The following is a 24,604-nucleotide window of genomic DNA, read 5'->3' as shown; positions in this document are numbered from 1 at the left end:
TTTTATTTCCAACAGACTTTTAAAGGCTCTGGTGCATTTCAATTATAAAACCTGTTTCCAGCCTTGAAAAAAATATAGACACACGTGAGTTCAACCATTATTGAAAACAGGAAGTTATTGGCAAGAATGGCAAGTGCCATTATTAGAGGTCAACGGGAGGTGAGAAAACGAATTTTAGGAATCGTTTGACCTTATTCCACATCCGTCTTTCCGTGTTTTTTTTTTAAAACATTGACAAGCCTTTTCACGGTCAAAATGTTCAATAGTTCAATACATAGGGACCTATAATATCGCGGAAGATGTGTTAGAACAGGTGATACCTATACTTAAATCTCATCTCCGCTCACTCGTGAATTTTCGGCCGAAATTCAAGTGGTCTGTGGGACGTTAAACATTTGCGCCTACAGTTTTTATAACTATGTATGCCTTTCTCCACTGACAAGTTTGCTCATTGCTGCAGTATAGGATTAGTTTTCGTCCAGCGCTCTTTTTCATATAACGATTTTGCGTGCATATGACTAAATTTTAATATAATATATATGTCTTATAATTATTTTAATGGCTGTTTTTTTTCCTGTGCCAGATTATACATATTATATCGTATGTAATAAAACTAATAAATCGTAATACTTGTATGAAACGGAACGTGGACTGTACTGTCATTCGGGACGACGTTGTCAAGTCATTATCAGACGAAAACAGTCACACGTGTGTTTATAGTTATACTGAACAATTTTCAGAAAAAAATGTGACAAAATAGTGTTGATATTTATTAAACATCAAAAATGCTGAAGCCTAAAGAAAATCCTAATGAATTGCCGGGTTTCGAAGTACCAACAGATGAAACGGCACCTGAGAATGAATCGCAAAGCAATAAAAAGAAAAAGAAGGGGTCTGGAGGTTTCCAGTCGATGGGGCTGAGTTTTCCAGTCCTCAAAGGCATTACCAAGCGAGGTTATAAGCAGCCCACGCCTATACAGCGCAAGGTATGTCGCTTAGAAAAGTACCCAAACATAACCTCAAAAGATTTGCATGGTTTTGTACCAGCCATATTATAATGCACTTCGGTTTCTTAATATTATTTACTTAAACAATTTTTTTCACTGCTTTACTGCCTGTATACTACCGTCTACCATGTAGGTACAGTAAAATTTCAAGATCAAAAATTATTGTAACTATTGTAAGTGTATTTTTAACATCATATTAGTTGCATCAAGAATCAAGATTATCAGTATTATCAACTATTCATTTTATAGGATAGTTAGAGCACAAATCATATGATTATAAACTGAAATAGATAAGCTAAAGAAAATGACCAAGTCCACAATCCACAAATTTGTGATCACCATAACTGCTCCCAAAACTACTTAGAACATATGTACTGTTTGGACTATATGTTGTCTGAAATAAACGGATTTATTATATATTATACTAAGCCACTGGAATAAAAGAATAATGGACTGGGACTGGTACTGTTAAAAATGAATCAAAATAATTCGACACAAGTTAAAACGCAAAAATATTCATAAACAGTCAAGGGAATTTGATAGTGGTCTGATGACTTTTTTTGGAAACATTTCATAGGCCAGACTGCTTGTAGTTGTTATTTTAAATCACTAGTATAATCATTTTATTATTCTCTTACAGACAATTCCCCTAGCTTTAGAAAACAAAGATGTGGTGGCCATGGCCCGGACGGGATCCGGCAAGACTGCATGCTTCGTGTTGCCGATTCTGGACAAGCTCTTGGCACCAACCAACAAGCCCATGCCTGGAAAGAACTTCAGAGCCCTCATTCTGTCACCTACCAGGGAGTTAGCTTTACAGGTAAGATGTAACTTTAAGTTGATTTGATATGAATAATATGTCATTAAAATTTATTAATAATTTTTGGGTTTGAATGAAGTAAAGGTGTGTCATATTCTCTGGCTTTTCAAACAGCTTACAGGCACTTCTAAGTAAAGTAATATACTCTTACCAAAATATGTATGTAATTTTAATTTATGTACAATTTCAGACACTGAAATTTGTCCGAGAACTGGGCAAATTCACAGGCCTATCTTCAGCTGCTATTCTTGGTGGAGAATCAATTGAACAGCAATTCAGCGTGATGTCAGGAAAGGCCCCGGATATTGTGGTGGCCACTCCCGGAAGATTCCTTCACATTTGTATAGAAATGAACCTGAAATTAGACAACATAAGTAAGTAATACTAATAACAAGACAAGTATTGATCATAATAAGTGGCAATTATTATTCTCTGATATACCTATAATAAAAAATAAAATAAAAAAGCCTTTTATTTCTTGCAAAAGTAAATACATCTAATGTTACAGTTTTTCTCTAATGGTTCGGTTCTGTTGCAAGAACCCCAGTTTGGGTATAGGCCTCCTCCAAACGGTTCCATCTCTCTCTGTCTTGGGCCACTGATATACCTATAACAGCACCTAAATAAAACCTAAGCATATTTCATTTAGTTGATAATATATATAGTATTGTTTGTACTTGATATAAAACAAAGTAGGTTATTTTCTAAAACACAGATGTAATATAATGCATACCCGTTTTATTGCTTACAGAAGTAATAGTGTTTGACGAAGCAGACAGGCTGTTTGAGCTGGGCTTTGGCGAGCAACTGCGGGAGATCGTAGCTCGCCTACCTTCTGGCCGGCAAACACTGCTGTTCTCAGCCACGCTGCCTAAGATGCTAGTAGAGTTCGCCCGTGCAGGCAAGTAATTGCTTAGTTATTAAATTATATAAATGCTTCATTAAAGGAAAACAATTATATAGTTAGTGCCTAGTTGTTTTTGAATGATTTAATAATTTGAAAATTTTCGAAACACTGGATACAGACTGTATACTGGTCACTGAAAATGGTGAAATTTAATGACGACGGAGATATCGTGGAACAAACATAAAAAAAAATACAGACAAATTGACCTATATTAAAAAAATACAGGCAGCTAAAAATAAAGTAGAGAGCAAAGTGATACTGCTGATTTTAATTAACCTTGGTATAAAGACTGTACATGATGAAATATTTTCACAGAACAGTCTTTATGTTCATCAACTCCATATTTTTCATAACCAGGCTTATCCGACCCGGTGCTAATCCGTCTGGACGTGGACTGGAAGTTGCCATCGACTCTATGGCTGGGCTGGATCTACGTGCGAGCTGAACTGAAAACGGCGGCGTTGCTACTGCTACTCGAACGAGTGCTGACAGATACTACCCCACAGGCTGTCGTCTTTGCCGCTACCAAGCATCATGTAGAGTATCTTCACATGGTAAGTTTACTAGGTCTTAGTGATGTGGGCCGGGGACTGGTAACTGACAACGACATTATGATGTAGATGTAGATGTAGATGTAGTGTAGGGACGCCTGGCCGGATACAGGCGGGCTGTCGATCGCTGGTGCGTTCATTCAGCCCAATTCCCTGGAGTTGGAGCTGCAGGTTACTGTCCCGGCTGCCCTCCCACACTTCTCTCCTCAAATCTTCTTGTTTTCCTGCAGAACAGAAGGACATCTTTAAGTTTGACATCCTTGAGTTCATCTTCTCCCAGATTGTCTTTACCGAATGTGTCATGTCGCGGTGCCGCATACATGACACATTCTGCTAGTAGGTGCAAGCTAGTCTCCTCCTTACCACAGTGTGGACAGGATTCGTCACTACTGATACCTATTATCTTCATATGTCTGTTAAGGGTGTTGTGTCCCGTTATGATACCGGTCAGCATTCTTAGACTGTTCTTACCTAGTTTCAGAAGATACTTAGTTCTCCTTTGGTCTCTACCTTCTATCATCATCTTCGTTTGTCTACAACTGGTCTCTCTTTCCCAGGCTCTTTGTGCTTCCATCTCTTTTATCCTCTCAATGACTCCTTTCGTGACGTCAGCTGACATAGGCAGAGCCGGTTCCGGACCCAAGAATTCCGTCTCCGCCCCCGCCCTTGCCAACTCGTCCGCTTTCTCATTACCTGTGACTCCCTGGTGTCCCGGTACCCACGCAACCGTTACACTTCTATGCTTGCCTATCGAGTTTAGCTCTTCCCTGCATTCTCTCACCAGGGACGAGGTCACCGATATTCTCTTCAGAGCCTTTAGCGCCGCTTGACTGTCGGTGTATATTACCACGGCTCCATCTTGTTTGTCGCTTTCTTTTAATATACGTGCACAGCGCGCTATGGCACATACCTCTGCTTGGAACACGCTAGTGTATCTCCCTAGTGGTATCGACACCTTTTCTCCTAGTTTCGGGATTACTATTCCCGCCCCTGCTAGCTTTGTAGAGCTTCTCCTAGAGCCATCTGTGAAGCATATAGTCGTTGGGTGCACGACCTCTACCTTCCAGTTGTCTCTTTCTCCTATATGTACCCTATACTTCTTATCGAAAATCTCCTCCCTCTTTATGAGGTCATTATTGACCATCAGCATTTCTAGTTTTGATAGTGCCTCTCTTTGTATCAGTGCGTGTCTCTTGTCCACACAACTTCCTCTCCATTCCTTGCATGCTTTCATTCTGTACCACTGTTCCATGGCTCTCTTCTCTGCCTCAATCCAGAGGGGCTTTAAGCCTATCAGCACCTCCATAGCATGTGTCGGGGTGGTTCTCATTGCCCCCGTCATCATGAGGCAAGCTAATCTTTGTACTTTTGTCAGATTCTTCCGATATTCTCCAATATGGGTCCTGTGCCACCAGATCACCGCCCCATATAGTACCCTGGGTAGGATAATGGCTTTATAAATCCAGTGGATCATACTCGGCTTCAGTCCCCAGTTCTTCCCTACTGCCCTTTTACATTGGTACAGCGTTCTTATGGCCTTAGCCGTCTGCTCTCTGATATGAGTCCTGTATCTAAGCGAATAAGTAATGCCCAGATATTTGAACTCGTCTACCATTTCTAGTTCTACACCCTCTATTTTTATGGGTTCCAGCTCTTTTTTCCTCTTGTTAGTGAATAACACCAGCTTAGTTTTTGACGGATTGAGATCCAGTCCTCTCCCTCTGCACCATCCCAGTACCTGTCTGAGACCTCTTACCATTATGTTCCTCATGACACTGAGGACCATGCCTCTCACCAGTAGTACTCCGTCATCAGAGTAGGCCTGCATGTACAGGCCTCCCCTGTTGAGTTCTCTTACCATAGAGTCCAGAAGTAGGCACCACATCAAGGGTGACAAGCAGCCTCCCTGCGACACTATGACTTATGATATTATGATAATACACGCGCGCGTGGATAATAATTAAGGTCTTCTATTCTAAATAGTATTTCATAATGTATTACAGTATTATCAGCTGCAAAAGTGCATGGCGAATTTGCAGCTGATAGTACATTGAAAAAAAAATATGAGTTTCTAAATATAAAATCGAAATTCGATGATAGCCCACGCTAAATTCATTCACCTTAAATGGTTCGTTTTGGCGACAGGACATAAAGCTATGTAATCAAATTCGCAAAGTTCAATTTATGAACTAAAATATGGCCAGAACCTATTTGGCAACTCTTTGTGGCATTTTCAGATAGGTAAATGGCATAACGCTTATTGACTAACTTCATTGCCAAGGCTATCCTCGCCTCAGTATCGAAGTGAAGTTTCACTTGTGAAGTTTTTCATACCAAATACATATGTAACCCCGTATAGACGGATAAAGTCTAAGAAAAAAACGTACCTCAAAGCCCTAGAGAAAACGGTACGGTGGCCTAGATGGCGTTACACCTTTGGGGAACGCTCGGCTAGATGGCGCTAATATTAACATTAAATTTGATATTCTAACACATCAAGCCACTAACATCAAGCTAACAATATGAGCTAAGTTGTCAAAACTGAGGTTCAAAAGTTTTAAGCTTGTGTCCAGAGATGGCAGTCTATGCACTATGATTACACATTTTACTTTGACAGTAACTCTCTATAATACTCAATCCTCTTTGTTCGTACAAAATCATTTATAATACTTTTTCGTCTCAGATCCTCCAGAAAGCCGGTATCTCCTCAACATACGCGTACTCTGGCCTGGACCCGTCAGCGCGTAAGATCGCTCTCGGCCGTTTCACCAACAACAGATGTTCCGTGCTCATAGTAACGGACGTAGCGGCGAGAGGGTTGGATCTGCCGGCGTTGGACACAGTCATCAATTACAACTTTCCCGCTAAGCCTAAGCTATTCGTCCACAGAGTAGGTGAGTTTACTACTGAGATACTTTTATGATTGTATTTTAAAAGTCAATAAAATAGATTATCCACATTTTATTGTGGACTGTCATTTAAGGCCGAACCATACTTGAAGCGTCTAGCAAGCTGCCGTTTGTAGATGCTACAAATCATCTGATTACACTTACTATGCAACCGGAGTGCACTGGATTTACGATGCGTTTTGTCCAAAGACGTGTTAACGAGCAATGTGTCTTTTAAACCACTCACTTCATTTGTTTTACTCACACAGCACAGTTATTCTTTTGGTTCTTATCTTTGGCCATAGCGCAGTCTGTCATCCGACCACACTTTCTTTATTCTTGACGAACAGATAAAGAGTAAAAGTTACTGCGTAAATGCTAAAGTCTACACACGACGCGATAATGTTTAACACGTAACATATGTTCCCAGGTCGCAGTGCTCGCGCCGGTCGCGCGGGTCGAGCGTGGTCGCTGGTGTCGGCGGGCGACGTGGCACACCTGCTAGACTTGCAGCTGTTCCTCGGCGCTGACCTCAAGTGTCCCTCGCAGGTATACCATCGATTTAAACTTCCCTAGATACACTATCGCCTACAAATTCGACACTCAAAGGCGGTAGTGTCCGATCGCTTAGTTGCAAATGTGTGCGTCTAGTTGACAAACGAAAACTTCGCAATGTAGTAAAAACTACTTTAATTTTTTTACAAAAACAACGTTATTTCTTAGTACTTAGAGTTCAATTTCAAATGCAAGCAATTGGCGGTTATGACATTAATGAATGTGATCATCGCGAAAGCCATAAAATTTTATGACCGCAGATCGCAGGTGTGCATATTTTTAAACAAATCTACGTCTTATTGCAACCAACATAAGTTTAATTTCGTTCGCGCTGCAACAATCTAAACGCCATTTTTAAATTGGGAACGAGGATGGACAGAGGCATCATGGGAGTCGCGCTATGAGATGAAAGGCGAGAATGAGGAAATTTGCGGTATTTTTGCGAAAAACTGTTTAAATATATATATATATATATATATATATATATATATATATATATATGTGTGTGTGTGTGTGTGTGTGTGTGTATGTTTATAAATAAATAAATAGATATTGGGGACACCTTACACAGATCAACTTAGCCCCAAACTAAGCAAAGCTTGTACTATGGGTACTAAACGACGATATACATACTTAAATAGATAAATACATACTTATATACATAGGATACATCCATGACTCAGGAACAAATATCTGTGCTCATCACACAAATAAATGCCCTTACCGGGATTCGAACCCAGGACCGCGGCTTAGCAGGCAGGGTCACTACCGACTGAGCCAGACCGGTCGTCTAATATATATAACATATGTGTGTGTGTGCGTGTAGTGAGTGTATGTGTAGCGATTATGTGAAGGTAAACAGTTGAGGGATTGTATGTGGTGTGTGTGAGGGATGGTGCACTTGGAGAATATGAATTAAGTAGCTATTAAAACAAAGAAGAATTGAATGATGACATTAATTTATTATTCTACGTAATTTCTTTCAAAGCTTTGTGTGGGTAAATCTTCTCTCCGCTCCTCAGCTATGTATAATCTTGCGCCATTTTCCCCTTTCAACGTCTTGTTTTGGGAATCTGGAATAAAAACCTTTTTTATTACTTAAAAACGAATTTGCTATTCCCGGGTTGTTTCTTTTTATAATTAAAGTAATTTATAAGATATGTATTAATATTATTGAATTGAAATCATTTATTTCAGACTTATTGGTCCATAATAATAAATAAATACATACACTAATAATATCAAATAGGCTTCTTTTACAAAAAATATAAATTAGCGACTCCATCATTCCATTTTTAACTATGTTCCACTTCATCCATCTTTTGTCGCCGTCCGCTCATTACTAGTATAGCGCGAGAGAAAGAGACAAACTGCGTAAGACCAAATCAAGGAATTTACTTTAATTATTCTAGAAAATAAATGTTTTTAGTAAGTTAGGAAGCCATTTTGGCCACAAATGCATAACATTATAAAATTATTAACAATTACTTACCGGAAATACGATACGTCATCCTTTTTTAACGTATATAAGGTGTTATTTTTGCACTTTTTTACGGAGCACTTAGGCATGTTGCCGACACGGCGGATGAAGCGCTACTGACCGCCCAATTGTGCTTAGAACATTTTCAAGCACAATTTGCTGCGGACACATTCTAAGCCATGATGGTGCATCTAGGTAGTTTAGATCGATGGCGACAGCGGTGAGCGGGGGGGGGGGGATAAAAGCTTGTTCCAAAAATGAAATTTTTGCAAAAAACTTATTTCTGCCTCAACTTATTCCTATCGATTTGGGTCGACATTCCCTACCCTTTTCGCAAGTAGCAAATAAAAGTTGAGGATTGTAAGAAGATCGGGTGAATCGACCTTGTCAAAAATAATTTACAAACTTAATTTGTTTTTTATCATGCAGAAACGTCTGCAAGCGATATTACTTATTTTTAAATTAAAGGAAAAATTGAAAAATTCACACCTCCATTTTCCATTTTTCCTTTAATTTAAAAATATGTAATATCGCTTAAAAACAAATTTAGTATGGGTTAGCGCATCTCCAATGCCTGTTAGGATGTATTCTTACGGGCAGATGTTTGCTATAACGCCACCCTAAGGCGGTTGAGAATTGAGGGAAGGCATGGATGAATTTGCACACGTTCAGCAGGCCTTCGCAGTTGGAAGCGCGATGACCCCGGCAAGGCTCGAGTCCTGCCGGAGGTGTGAATTTTCCATTTTCCTTTAATTTAGAAATATGTAATTTACAAACTTATTCAATTATCTAGGAAGACGCAGCCCGCGTCATGGGTCGCGGCTGGCAGCAGTACATCAAGTGGCGAGAGCCTGCCTCCGCCGACGCTAACAAGCGAGCCAAGGCCACCACGCCTCCCACTCTCACACACCCGGCTTTGCTGGACGAGGGACAGAGAGCCGTGCTCGATCTGGCTGCGCAGATCAAGAACTACACCCCTAAAGGAGTAAGTCCAATTATGAGAGACAATCACAGCGATCACACTCGTGGTCACACTTCTTTTTTTTTATACTACGTCGGTGGCAAACAAGCATACAGTCCGCCTGATGAAAAGCGGTCACCGTAACCTATGGACGCCTGCAACTCAAGTAGTGTCACATGCGCGTGGCCAACCTACTAGAAAAAAGCAAAAATGAGTGTACAAGTTCTAAGGAGGGTTCGGGTTGCCGACGACTCAGAGGACAATAGACGGAACAAATTAGTTTCCTACGTAGGTCCTTCCGTCACCAGCACACCGCACCCTCGTTGAGCTCTGGCAGCCTTACTCGCCGGCAGGAACATCTATCAGTAGGTCTAGTGCTATTTGGCTGCGATCTTCTGTAGGGCGGGAGGTACTTCCCCAGTTGGGCTCTACTCTAGATTCGAGCGAGATGATATCCGCTAGCTGTGCCCTACCACACAAAGCGGAATATCATTCGCTATGCGCTATGCCCTACCTCCTAAAAACGACTTCATTACGATTATGTAAATACTTGCTTCTATTCCAAGATTACGATATTATACGTTTTTTTTTTTATATGTTGATCTGATTTGTTTCAGACTATCCTCGAATTGGGCGTGAAACATGACTCTCCAATGAACGTAGCCATGAAAACCATGAAAAAGAAACACGGTAAACTGGTGCAGCGGGTCCGGGAAAACAAGAAACTGCAGGTACCTATTACTCACCATTCGCATTCGCAATTCTTTCATTCGCAAAATTACCTATACTAATTTCAGAGGATAACATTTGACGACCGGTCTGGCGCAGTCGGTAGTGACCCTGCCTGCTACGCCGCGGTTCCGGGTTCGAATCCCGGTAAGGGCATTTATTTGTGTGATGAGCACAGATATTTCCTGAGTCATGGATGTTTTCTATGTATATAAGTATTTATGTATTATATATATCGTTGTCTGAGTACCCACAACACAAGCCTTCTTGAGCTTACCGTGGGCCTCAGTCAATCTGTGTAAGAATGTCCTATAATATTTATTTATTTATAACATTATGAACTCACCATTAACCTTTTCACCGTCCGTGGCGAGGCAATACCAATTAAAATACTCTCTTTAATGGTGGGTTTCATAACTTTCACGAAAGATGAGTGGCGATTTTTTAAATTTATATATATATTATTATATATATATATATTATATAAATATTAATATAGGACATTCTTACACAGATTGACTGAGGCCCACGATAAGCTCAAGAAGGCTTGTGTTGCGGGTACTCAGACAACGATATATATAATATATAAATACTATATACATAGAATACATCCATGACTCAGGAACAAATATCTGTGCTCATCACACAAATAAATGCCCTTACCGGGATTCGAACCCGGGACCGCGGCGCAGCAGGCAGGGTCACTACCGACTGCGCCAGACCGGTCGTCAAAATTTTTATTCATATCACGCATTTGTGCAAATTGAACACTCGACATTTGCAGGCCGAAGGAATATTGAGCACAGAGGGGAAACCAAAGAAGGAAGTGGTGCGAGACGAGAATTACATACCGCACCAAGCCAGCGACCAGATCACCGAAGTTGGGTAAGTAATAAACCAAAATAATCTAAGGAATGAACCCTTCAAGAGTAATCTTAGTCATATAAGCTACTCCATAGCAACCACTACTCCAGATTTAAAATAGTTTAAGGAAAAAAATACCAGTGTCCAGACCTGGAATCGAAACTGCGTCTTTCGTTTACGCAACAGATGTCTAAACCGCTCACTCCCATCCCATTTGTAGATCCGTAGTTACAAATCCGTCACAAGAGGCTTAGAGCGAACGTAGGTACCATACCTCCTCTACTATCATTTTGTTTGATTTGTATGAAAAACTAAATTTGCTGCAGACTTCGACTCTTAGGGGAATTATTGAACAATACCTATGTCAAAATCCAGCCGAAGTCCCTAGGCTGGTTTTAGTGTCACGAGGACTGACCGCGCGGAGCGCTCCGCGCGACCTATTTGTATGAAGTTTAAGTCGTCGGCCGCGCGGGCCCGTCCGCTACTCTAAAACGCTCCCTGAAGTTAATACATATTAGCACAGAATATATAATAGTACAAGTACAGAAGGCTCACTCCTTTGGTGTTCACAAAATTCCGCCATTCTAAATTCTTACCTACATTAATAAACCGACCGCACGCGAGCAGCCGACATTGAATTTTATTGCGCCGCGCGAAGTACTGGGGACGCTATTGCACAACACCCTGCATTTTATGATTAAGCACTGAGACTTGGCACAGGTTGTTCCTTGGGTGGCCCTGAGTAGATAAAGATCGGGAGGCATCGAGAGCCCCCCTTAATTTAGGAGGGAAGAGGGGGGAAGGCTGGCGCCGCCGCGCTTCCTTTGAAACCATATTTCTCCAAAACTATACAAAATAGGGCATGCGATATATCATTTTCGGATAAATGAAGAACGAGGAATTCATTTTTGGAACAAAAAAAATGTATTTTAGAACAAAAATACAAAATAAAATGGGAAAATCTGAAAACGAGATTTTTTTTTATACATATTATTTCACATTTTATGAAAACTGTAATGGTTTTTTCTAAATAAAAAATAATATTGAATAGCTACATTTATCTAGTTTTAGAAAATGTATAATTTGTTATAGAAATATATTAGAGGACGAGTGATAAAAAATAATTTACATCGCCCGATAGGGTGATTTGAATGCTCATTTCAATAAGTTTTGTCAATGATTTCAGGTATAATCACTATTTTTAACACACGAAAGCCGTAATCATTGTAGTTTATGGCTATTTTAGTGATTAATGAACTTAAAATAAAATAAAATACAATTTTTTTTAAAATATTAAAAATGTGATTATTTTTTTTAACATTATCCTATTTGGTTCTTTCTACACAATATATATCTAAAAGCAATAAATATCAATAAAAAGTCACATTTATGCAGTTTATAAAAATATATAGTTTGTTATATAAATATATTTCGAAACGCGAGATAAAAAATAATGAAAATGAGAATTTTAATGTACGGGTCAGCTTGCATTATTCGATGAGGTGAGGTAAAGGTACTACCCGCTATGCAGTGGAGTTCGTCTAGTAATACAGAAATATTCTTATTCTAATAACGTTTACACATGTAGGTATATCACGACCCAGTACAGAAAATTGTAAAAGTCCTATAATATAGTTTATTTTGATTGTAAAATAAAATTGCATGTGACTTAAATATTGCAAAAAAAATGTCTTAATCACGTTCTCCTCTCCTAAAGCAGTTCTGCATGCATAGGCTTGAAGATTTTTTAGTTTACTAGCGGAATTTAGTTACTTCCTTTGGGCCCCCTTAAATTGGTTTTACCCATCCATAAAAGATAAAATAAAAATCGTCATATTCTTCCTTTCAGTATCAATGATAGTTATTGCGCAATAGTGCCATAAAAAATAAACTAGATTCGTATTAGCATTAAACATTAATGATTTTTGAACTAAGACATTGCTTTTGTACAAAGGAGAACCTCAAAAAATGGTCTGACTAGACGAAAAATGTGTATCGGGGCTAGTACTTAAGGCTCTCAAAAAGTGTAGCTATTTTGAGTTATTCAAATAAAACAACATGAATAGTCTGAATTTAATTATGTATATATCACAACATCCACTGCATAAGCACATCAGCTCCGAACATTTAATTTAAAAAGTATTTTTTTACGATTGCACCTTACGCGGCACTGTTTTTTACACCTGCATCCGACAATTTCGAGGCATGTTTCTGCAGCAACAGGCAACGTTGCGGGCAAGTAGGCTCCCAAATCCCAATTGTTACAGACTTTCGTCCAGCCACAAGTAGCAAATAATGGCAAATTTTGAATTGGGTTTAGTTGACCCCATAAATGGACACCTTGATATACCTATAACCCTTACAAAAATGGTGCAAGGCAGCTTTTGTCGGTGAAATGCTGTTAATTTGTCGGTCTTTTTTGGTTAATAACTATTTTTGGCACTCGTTAACCAAAGTACAGGACGCAGATCTGGAATAATAAATATGTCAAGTAAGAATTATCCATAAATTATGCAAATCATATAGATAACTACTATTTCACAAGATGTATTAGGATCAGATGTATATATCTGACCTATCATATCAATCGATCATTTCATGTAATATAAATAGTTAAATTCAGACTATATAGGAGTATGTTGTTTAATTTGAAGTACTCTAAATAACTACACTTTTTGAGAGCTTTGAGTACCTTTACCTCACCTCATCGATTCATACAAGCTGACCCGTACCGTACATCAAGATCGCCCTGCCACGTCACTTTCATTATTTTTTATCTCGCGTTTCGTAATATGTTTATATAACAAACTATATATTTTTATAAACTACATAAATGTGGCTTTTCATTCATATTTATTTCTTTTAGATATATATTGTATAGAAATAACATAATAGGATAATGTTATAAAAAAGTTATCACAATTTTTATTTTTTATTTTTGTATTTGTATTTTTTTATTTTAACTACATTAATCACTAAAATAGCCATAAAATACAATGATTACGGCTTTCGTGTGTTAAAAATAGTGATTATACCTGAAATCCTTGACAAAACTTATTGAAATGAGCATTCAAATCACCCTATCGGGCGATGTAAATTATTTTTTATCACTCGTCGTATAATATATTTCTATAACAAATTATACATTTTCTAAAACTAGATAAATGTAGCTATTCAATATTATTTTTTATTTAGAAAAAACCATTACAGTTTTTATAAAATGTGCAATAATATGTATAAAAAAAAATCTCGTTTTCAGATTTTCCCATTTTATTTTGTATTTTTGTTCTAAAATACATCTTTTTTGTTCCAAAAATGAATTCCTCGTCCTTCATTTATCCGAAAATGATATATCGCATGCCCTATTTTGTATAGTTTTAGAGAAATATGGTTTCAAAGGAAGCGCGGAGGCGCCAGCCTTCCCCCCCTCCTCCCTCCTAAATTAAGGGGGGCTCTCGATGCCTCCCGATCTTTATCTACTCAGGGCCACCCAATGAACAACTGTGCCAAGTCTCAGTGCTTAATCATAAAATGCAGGGTTCCCATACAAGACATAGCAATAGCGTCCCCAGTAAAGGTCGTCACCAGTGAATGGGCCGCGAACTCGCGGCCGCCGACATGTATTTCGTCACTACTTTTAAAAAAATCTCGTATCTCACGCTATTCCTCAAAGTTAAAACGCAGTAAGTCTATATGCATTCCATACATACTTACTACAATTTTCTTTTCATTGACAGACGAAGATACAAGTTTTTTTTAAAGTAGTGACGATTTGTAGCGCGGCGATAGAATCGCGGAGTGAGCCGCCCCTGATATTAGTTCGGTACGATCCCTCCGCGCGGTCGATCCGCGTGACACTAAAACCAGCCAAGGGCATAACCACTTAACCCGCTTGATTAGTGTTTATCGTCGGTCTCATGACAATGCGTTATATTTACGTCATTACATGTATTTCAGCATGGCCGTGAACTTCAACGCGGGCGCGGCGGCGGCCGAGCTGGACATGGGCGCCGACAGCGGCGAGGCGGCGCGCGCGCACCACAACCAGATGCGCTGGGACCGCAAGCGCAAGAAGATGGTGCACGCCGATCCGGTACAACGTGCCCTTATGTTCTGTCGCAGATTATCAATAACTTACTAAGTAACAGATCCTTCGCTTGCCCGCAAAACGACAAATACCTACGCTTTATTTAACTAATACTAATAAGTTACTACGTAAAACTCAGAAGAACAGTAGGTACGTGCCACGCGACTACACAGGCGGGCGCGTGGCGCCTCACGGCCACTTGTTACCTCGAGGCAACTGCTAGCGGGTAGGTACTTAACACGCGACCGCGAGCTAGTGATGTAGGCCTGGTTCTGTATATACAGTGTAACAGTCAACACCCAGTACAAGTAGCGGCAGGAAACTAGCGCTGACCGTTATTGCGCAGAAGTCAAAAACAGGTGGGTTACCTACAAAATGTATGAAGAAATGGTAACGGAATGGGAAAAAACCTTGGGACACTTTTTTTCTCCTATTAGAATTGAAAGAGCTCGCGATTCTGAATGGAAACCACATAAAAATTTCCAAATCAAAAAAAAAAGTGGAGTGGAGAACTTTGAAAAAAATGGCCCAGGTATCTCAGGGGGTTAACGACGCGCAGCTATCCCCTCCACATTTCACTCAGCGCTAAACTTGCGTGCCGCTAATTGTACATCGGTAATGACCAATGAAAGTAGTTTAGACAACCAACGCAAGTTAGTGTACCTACGCAGAGAGGAGCATGCCGATGTTTTCATATCACTGGCATGAAATAAACACGCCCGCAGCCAACTCGCACGCTATTTCCAGACTTTACCAGTGTATCTGTTGGGCTAGGACAGCATGGGTGGTGTGATACTATACAGCACGACCACGGATGATTTTATTAATTCTGATGCGGTACAAATTCACGAAAAAAAATGTACTTTTTTGTACTGACGTTTAAAAAAAATGTACCCTCATGATTTTGGAGTTTCGACATAGGGCCCGTGGTCGTGCTAGGTAGGTACTCCCTGGCACGACCACACTATATTTAATGAGATTTTAAATTTCTGTTGCAGTACAAATTCACGAAAAAAAATGTACTTTTTTGTACTTACCTTTAAAAAAAATACCCTCATGGTTTCGGAGTTTTGACATGGGGTGTGGTCGTGCTAGATAGGTGGTACTTCCTGGCACGACCACACTATATTTATGTTTAATTTGATGGTGAAATGAATACTAAACAAGTGTTTTGAAATTGTACTATGTAAATTACTTCAAAAACTTAGTGCGGTCGTGCCAGGGAGTACCTATCTAGCACGAACACAACCCATGTCGAAACTCCGAAAACATGAGGGTACTTTTTATAAAAAGGTAAGTACAGAAAAGTACATTTTTTTTTCGTGAATTTGTACCACTACAGAAATTAAAAAAATCATTAAATATAGTGTGGTCGTGCCAGGAAGTACCACCTATCTAGCACGACCACACCCCATGTCAAAACTCCGAAACCATGAGGGTATTTTTTTTAAAAGGTAAGTACAAAAAAGTACATTTTTTTTCGTGAATTTGTACTGCAACAGAAATTTAAAATCTCATTAAATATAGTGTGGTCGTGCCAGGGAGTACCTACCTAGCACGACCACGGGCCCTATGTCGAAACTCCAAAATCATGAGGGTACATTTTTTTTAAACGTCAGTACAAAAAAGTACATTTTTTTTCGTGAATTTGTACCGCATCAGAACTAATAAAATCATCCGTGGTCGTGCTGTATAGTATCACACCATGGGTGTTGGAGTATCTCGCCGGTCAGTTACCCGTCTTTTTGTATTGAAAATGTTAAGGTTGCATTGACAGCGCACACCACAACACTTATAGTTACCCTTGCCGTTGTTGATGAAACCAAGTCGGCATTATTGTAGAATCAGAGGACTATTAATTCTTAGATTCTTCTTGTTAATGTGACGATATTTTCGTTATAGGATGGCGGACGCAAAATGATCCGGACTGAAAGCGGCGGGCGAGTACCGGCGTCCTTCCGCAGCGGGCGCTACGACGAGTGGCGGAAACGAAACGCGCAGGACCAGGACGATGATGAGGAGGATACTAACGCTAATAGAAAGCGGCCTGGTAAGTAATCTAGTATGCTTTTATAGAACACTAAGTGCGTTTTCACATTATCCGATCCAATATCGGATATAGGAAGGATTTCAATAGCAAAAATCATAAATTAAAAAAAATATCAAAGATGGCGGCTTAAATATATAGGATATCGGTCCGACATCCGATATCGGTGAAAACGTACTAAGGGCAAAGAACCCACGAACAGGTTTCCATGATCAACCGCCTCCGGGCAATACTTTATTTATAGTGGTTAACGGCCATGAATAATAAAACCCTCAGGTGTCAACTGGCGCTTGGCTGGTGGGTTGAGGAATGGCAGTCACCGAAACACGTAAAAAAATTGTAAATTCAGTCACCGCCTCCCGTTTCATATCTTGTCAGATGATGATTGGTTGATGGCAGAAGTTATTATGAACAAAAAAAATCGTCGGCCGGTTGTATCGCTGTGGACAAATCATCAATATCATCCTCTTTTCGTTATCCTGGCATTTGCCACGGTCAGGGAGCCTGGGCTGCTCCGCATTGACAACTAACATTGCTGTGGACAATAGGGTGGAGCGAAAAAACACTTTTCTGGAATTAGCAAATGTCTATGAAACCTTTGTGAAAGTTTTCAGCTTTTTAAAACAACATCTTCAGCTTCCGCATTAGGTTTGAAATTTTGAAAATCTCATATAAACCTGAAAGTTCAACTTTCAGATAAAAGCACAAAGGCTTCATAGACTAAGGGTCATTGATTGATAACTTTAGGGTTGCTAATTCCAGAAAAGTGATTTCTCGCGTGTTTTCTCGCTCCATTCTAGTGGACAACTAACCTAACAAATCTTTACCTCGAGTAGGCTAAGATAAATAAATCTTAATAATTTCCAGTGTCGGAATTCCGTCCCCACTGGGTGAAGCACAACGAGGCGATCGCCAAGAAGAAGGACACGGCCTCGTCCAAGGAGTTCCGCGACAAGGGCCAGATCGTCAAGGAGCGCATCCGCAAGGAGAAGATCAAGCAGAAACTCAAACACAAGCTCGGCAAGAAGGGCAAGAGCAAGGGCAGGAAGAGGAAATGACCAATATAATTATATTTAAAAGTGGATAAGTCTTTTTTATTTTAGATTCCTTATTCTATTCTCCCTCTTCTGACCCAGTAGCCCAATGGCATTTCTGCGCAAACACCGCAGAAATGCAGTCTGGCTGTGTCGCGCCAACGCGCAAGAGCGATAGAGATAGATTGCATTTCTGCGGCGTTTGGCGTCGCAGAAATGCCACTGGGCTACGGGGCCTGGATTGTGCGATTCTTCGTTTACATGTATATTCTTCGTATTAGGTAACTGTAATGGTAAATGTATCGTTGATGCAAATAAATAAATAGGTGTATAGTGGAAGTTCCAAGTTATATTTCGTACTCTTCTCACTTAAAAATCGCTGTTACGTGAAACCCTTTGGAAGCTCGCCTTAAAATATGAAAAACCAGTTTTACCAGGAATGACAATAAAAAACGATATAAAAATTGTGATATATATTTTAAAAAATTAAGATAAACATTATAGTACTTACAATTATCTGTACACTTTGATAAATAAATTGGAATTAATTTTGACGAAAATACTAATATTGGACTTTGGATGTTACGTTTCCAAATTGGAATAGGTAATTATTATCATTATCGAATTAGCAAGCAAATACTATTCTATTTACAAGTTCAATTTATCTAGGAAACGAATATAATGAGACTATATTAAGAGTAAAATATTAAAGGTAAATCCGATATAAGCTATCTACATGTTCAATATTTCAACAGCGAAAACGCGCAAAAATACAAGACGATCGTTCTCACAGTCCACAATGATTCGCAAAAATACAACTGGACGAATCAGGAGAAAAAACTAAAACCTCATACATGACATAAAATGTACCATACATTTTGGCGCATAAACGTTTATACTTTAATATGTAATATATTCATTTTTCCTCTGTATTCTGCAAATGTATCTAAAACAATTAAAACACCACAGTACTATTTAAACGTAATTGTTTTGGAGGTTACACAAGTCATTATATAATTCAATACAAACTTAGAATTCTATATCAACTGCATAAGGTGCAAATTGGTAATTGAAAGCCACATTTTATTGCATTTCATTCGCGAAGTCTGACGATGTTTGAATTGTAAAAACGTCCTTTTAACTGTTATATAATATATTATGTTAATTCTATTACATAGGACAGTTGAGAGTCTATAGGGTAATCGTGAATATATCGAAAAATATCAGCATTTCTTTCCTTCTCATAATAATTTGGCAACATTTTCTTTACACTACTCTAAAATTTAAACAATCCCAATATAATTCAATCGTACGAACGGGAAACTAAATTAAGCGTTAACATCATACATGTCTGTGTGTATAGTATAACAAAGTAATGCGTAATAAAATTTATCTCTTCAGTTTATGACACAGAAGCTTAGCTAGCGCAGCCTGACGACAACATCAACAACCGTTCTTACAACAACAATTACATTATACAAAGCGCACGGTTGCTTTATGCGATAGACGCAGCGATAAACCTAATATATGAAAATTTAAACTGCGGTTACCGCAGCAATAATATGTCATTCTCCCTACATTCCATTTACCACTTAAGCAACGCTGCGTTGATTGCATAAAACGACCGCGCCCTTAAAGCATGCTGCCACAATTTTATATCAACTTGTCCAATTTCAGTGACACTATCTAATTTATCAACAATATTCCAATACACACGTCCATCCGCGTCCGCTTTGGCTGTCCTCAGAACCTGCGTTTATCCATAAATTCATCGTACACAATCAATTTCAATACAGTTAAAACTTATACAAGGATAAGGAATCTAAATCTAAACCTCATGCTCGAACATCAGTCTTCTCATTGCGAAAATTATCATAATTTTGTAACTATATACATTATACAGGGTGTCCGAAAGTGAGGGATAGTGCGGCCCGCTCGGCGCGGCTACTCTACGCTACGGACGGGCGCCGGGGGCCGCTGAGCAAACTAACTATACTGAAACACACCTAATTTGTCAGCTGAGAAAGGCGTCTAATTTAAATTTTCTATGGGAAGTTAACTTTTGTACCCATTAAAATTGGGCGCCTTTTTCTACAGATAAGGTAGCTGTGCCAGAGTAGAACACATACAGAGAACGACTGACACCTGGATGTGGGCCCGCGCAGATCTAGAAGTAAGCGAATGCAGAAAATGTATTTTTATTGACTAACATTCTCAATATATTAAACCTAATGTTTTAAAATGTGCTCGTATCTTGACACCACTGAGAAAAATAAGACACTCAAGTTATACCGACATTGTATATTGATCCTTAGTATTTTTATTTCGTTCATTTAAAAAAAACTACTCTAGGTCTGCGCTGGCCCTATGGCACTAACTACGAAGCCGCGCGGGCTCGAAACGTCGAATATCTTCAACGGTCTCGTCAATACGTTCGAAACGAAAAATGCAAATGACCAGTCATGTATATTTCGGCATAAGCGAAGAACAAAAAAATACGTACGTACGCGATTTAATCCGTTTCCATAGTTTTATTTCATGAGTAACTATCGCGGTAACCGAAGACAATATTAAAAAAATACGTATTATCTATGAATTGCTTGCCTTGCATATATGACTGAGCACTGCACTTCTCGGCAGAATGGTTATCTAAGTAAACCTCTGGAATTGACGAAAAATGCGGAGATGTAACTTAATAATATTTCCTACATCGGAATATTCTGTCTTTTACTAATAAAAAAAATGGGATAGAGATAATCTAAATACTCTAAAACATGGATTAAACTCTGCTGTCATTAATCTATTTTGGTAAGTCGGATAATTATATTGACTTATTAGACTGAAGGTATCTTGAAAAACGTTAGAAAAATCTAAACCTTTTGTTTAAAACTATGTTAGTAATATTATGATTTTCGATGGAATGGAATCTGGTGTCAATTTCGCATTCAAATATTCTATCTAAATCACTCAGATACTTGTCAGAATTCAAATATAGGTATATTGAGTATAGCTGTATTACAATTTGAAAGGATTTTAAGCGAGCTCAAACATAAAAGCAAGTACCTCAATGTTAAATACAGTTTTTTTACTCCAATACTTAACTATGTCATAGTAACTCTACTTCAAGTTTGTAAAAATATGTGTCGTAGTTTACAAAAAATAACGCTAGTGTTACACGGAATTATACATTTTAAAACGGAAAATTTATTTATCGATTACCTTTCAAATTGTATCTTTTATTGTCAATGCCGTTATTAAGATACTACCGTCAATTTACAAGTTTTACTCAGGATTCTGCTATTTTCACGGCAAGATTTTGTCTACACGTCAGAAATTCGCACGACGGCGAATACTTTACGTGGACTTATTCGACATGGTTACATTAGGCATAACTGCAAGCTATTTTGTTCGTTTATCTGTCTCTGGCCAGTGCTTCACCGAAGTATTATTTCACTGGCATTTTATGAGCTGTATAGGAAGTATTACAGCCAGGCAAAAAGAGAAGAAAATAATAGGAGCGCCACCGTTTATGTAAACCGCTTTACATGCAACTATATGACACTTGTATAAAAGAGTAAGTGTCGTGTTGTAAAATAGTTTTATTTCTCCTCTTTTTGCCAAGCTATAGAATCGGTGCACCCGTGTGATGTGACCTTTTATCACTCGTATAACAAGCTGTCAATTTGGGAATAGTTTACCTAGCTGTATTATATGTAAGCGCGGTGCGAGGTTGTCGTATTATAGTATCCCGTTGGTGTAGTACTGGTAGTTGTCGTAGAGGCGCGTGGACAGCGAGTGCAGCGCGTCGCGCACGAGGCGGTCCACGAGCGCCTGCAGCTGCGGCTCGGTGCGGCCGGCGTGGAAGCGCGCGCGCAACCCCGACACGGCGCTGCTGCTGCGCAGGCACGCCAGCTGACCGCCTGACGATACACGACTGTATTTATTACATACCAAGATTACAGCGACTGGAGTTCGATCATAAAAAAAGTATTACGAATCCCACAACTTCGGCACATCTCGGACACTGGCGATCAGATATATTAAAAAGACGCCAGGGCCAGGGAATGGATATCTAACTTAGATGTAAAATTATAGATTTAAACATGCATGTAACCTTTATGATTTTCTGTAAATCCTTTGTTTCTTTTTTTTCTTAATAAAGCCATACGATAATAATAAAGAGACGCGTTATCCTAGCACACATTCTAAGTTCGTGTAGGTGAACGCGTACCATGCTTGTATGAGTGAGATATGACAGGCTGAATATTCGCGTTTTTGACAGGCGGTAACTGTGAGGTAACCGAGAGGGGGTGGGCGGCGCTTTCAGCGGGGAGCGTGAGTGGCCATACGGTACGATAGTACTCTTTATTATACTGTGACTTCGGACAGCAGTGTCCTACAATATGAATCAATACGAAAGCGATTTTTGCCGTTTCTGCATATCCAATATCGACTACACAGAACGGATACCTCTAAGGCCTCGGTCGTTCTGACCGGTCGACGGGCTGACGAATGTCGCCCGTGGCGCCAGTATGCACATTGTTCACTCACAGAAACGAACGGTGCGACAGAAGAGAACGACCACTCCCGAAAATGTCCAAACATATCATATCATACAGACTGCGAGCTGTGAACGACAAACGGATCAGTCTACCAAGACAAGTTCTACGGACTAGCGTGCGAATCTCATATAAACCATATGAAAACTCCTTGGACGTTACATATTCTGGGCTATAAATTAATGTACTTACACATCCGCATGAGTTCTACGATGTGAATGATCTGGTCGCAGTGTTTCCGCGCCGCGATGAGACCGCGCAGCATCAGGATCTTAAAGTACCCGAACATATCCGAGTTTTCTCCGTCCATTACTTCCACGAATTCTTGCGTCAACTGTAATATTATAAAATTCTTGTTAAAAATATATAATTATGGTTAAATTACTATTCCAATCGGGGTGTTTAAACTTCAACTTGCTGTTTGGCTCGAGTTTTACCAATTAGATTTACAAAGGATAAGCAAAAGGCAGAGTCAGAGTAACCTCCCAAGTATAAAAAATTGGAAAGCATCTATGCTCTATCAATAAATAAATAAATATTGAATATTGGGGACACCTAACACAAATCAACTTAGCCCGAAACTAAGCAAAGCTTGTACTATGAGTGCTAAGCGACGATATACATACTGAAATAGATAAATATATACTTATATACATAGAAAATATTAAGATAAACATGACTCAGGAACAAATATCTGTGCTCATCACACAAATAAATGCCCTTACCGGGATTCGAACCCAGGACCAGGGCTTAGCAGGCAGGGTCACTACCGACTGAGCCAGACCGGTCGTCTATAATTGATATACAATATGTTAAATCATATTTATATTGATAAAACTTATAATCAACCACCAACTTTCAAAATTAAATCGTAATTTCTTACCTTAAAAGGTGAACTTTCAAATCCCAGGTTCTTGGGTGAGATGGAGAAAATGAATCCAAAGTCGATGTGGATAATGTGTCCAGCACTGTCCAGTAAAATGTTTCCATTATGTCTGAAAATAAATTATTTATCATTATAAAAGTTGTTCAGAGACAAAACACTACACAGATTCTCTGATTTTAGGTTGTGTAAATGTAAAGATTATTAAAATTTGTAATACGGTGGCCGAATAAATGTAGTGAGTTTCCAAGAAACTGCCTGCCATGAACCACGTTCGCCGTGGTCACACTTGCCGCCCTGTCACCCTTCTGCAACTATTAAGAGGTGTGACAAAGAGGCAACACGTCGATCGTGGTTCGCTGTAGGCCATAGAGTTTGAGCAGCAACCAAACCAAATTTATACAATAAGGTACCAACTGGATGTCTAGGTAGGTAGTCCAGTTATCTATGGTCTACGCTAAGAGATTGTCACCTGTCTTTCAGCTGCAGCAGGTAGCTGGTTAACGCGTAAGCAGCTGCTGATTGCACGAAGTTGTTCTGCGCTCGCATAAAGCCTTCACTAGTGGGAGGCCCGTGTTCCAGCTCCAACCACGCGCGAAGAGATTTGCCCGACTGCTTCTTGATTTGGTGTAGTGATACCGAGTTAAGTACCTGAATAATATAAGAGAACGTTTACAAACAATTGTCTATGACGGAAATTAGGTTTACTTGAAAAGAAGATGTTATTTCTCTGTGAGTTTAGCACGCATGTTACACTCACCGGTTGGATGAGACCTGACTCCTTATCCAAGCACAGGATCTCATAGGGGTGTAGCTTTAGTGGTACCCTCTCCAAGTCCCATACAGCCTGTAGTCTTCTCAGTAGTTGGGCTGCAAGCATCTCTTGTCGAAGGTCGTCGCCGACTTTCACGATGCAGCCGAGTAGCCGCCAGCCGGCTAGTGAGCCGTATGGGGATGAGGAGCGCATGCGAGCGAGTTTGCTCTCCCAGGATTCCTGAATGACAAAAATACGTTTAAATAATTTGACGCGTGGTAAACCTAAGTGGACCCCAAGTAAATTTTTCGTATAACAGGATACCTTTTCAGTATTTTTATGCAATTTTTATTTGGGTTGATCACGAGCAAATTGAATAAGCATAATTTGTAAAGTATTTCTGCAATTAGACTTATATTGACCGGGATATAGACCGTGATTACCTTTTTGATTTTTGTCGAGCTCCCGTTTTCCGTGA

At 39.4% G+C, this 24,604-nt stretch overlaps 2 protein-coding genes across 4 annotated transcripts in view; one reads left to right on the top strand and one right to left on the bottom strand.

Annotated features, from left to right (window-relative positions):
* The first annotated feature begins 684 nt into the window (after positions 1-684).
* Positions 685-17,978, top strand: LOC125224854 (ATP-dependent RNA helicase dbp10). The gene is given in 14 exon segments (XM_048128352.1): positions 685-986; positions 1,648-1,827; positions 2,018-2,201; positions 2,579-2,728; positions 3,092-3,288; positions 5,969-6,179; positions 6,604-6,788; positions 8,855-8,864; positions 8,982-9,193; positions 9,787-9,900; positions 10,683-10,783; positions 14,720-14,855; positions 16,752-16,899; positions 17,764-17,978. Coding segments are annotated over 14 exon segments (2,220 nt in total). The 5' UTR covers positions 685-785; the 3' UTR covers positions 17,955-17,978.
* A 2,530-nt stretch (positions 17,979-20,508) lies between these two features.
* The window catches only part of LOC125242639 (phosphatidylinositol 4-kinase beta), a 61,467-nt gene continuing 57,371 nt past the window's right edge, over positions 20,509-24,604 (bottom strand). For 2 of the 3 annotated variants that reach the window (XM_048151472.1, XM_048151473.1), the window contains exons 6-10: positions 24,133-24,366; positions 23,845-24,023; positions 23,373-23,484; positions 22,682-22,823; positions 20,509-21,864 (exon numbers count right to left, since the gene is read on the bottom strand). In XM_048151472.1, coding sequence (XP_048007429.1) covers positions 21,638-21,864; positions 22,682-22,823; positions 23,373-23,484; positions 23,845-24,023; positions 24,133-24,366 — 894 coding nt within the window. In that variant the 3' untranslated portion in view covers positions 20,509-21,637. The remainder of the gene's footprint in view (positions 21,865-22,681; positions 22,824-23,372; positions 23,485-23,844; positions 24,024-24,132; positions 24,367-24,604) is intronic. The other variant, XM_048151474.1, reaches the window with a different exon arrangement.

This window comes from Leguminivora glycinivorella, chromosome 3 (genome assembly GCF_023078275.1).
Source record: "Leguminivora glycinivorella isolate SPB_JAAS2020 chromosome 3, LegGlyc_1.1, whole genome shotgun sequence".
NCBI lineage: Eukaryota > Metazoa > Arthropoda > Insecta > Lepidoptera > Tortricidae > Leguminivora > Leguminivora glycinivorella.
The sequence above is the reverse complement of the archived record's forward strand: the minus strand, read 5'-3'. Positions and strand labels throughout refer to the sequence as shown.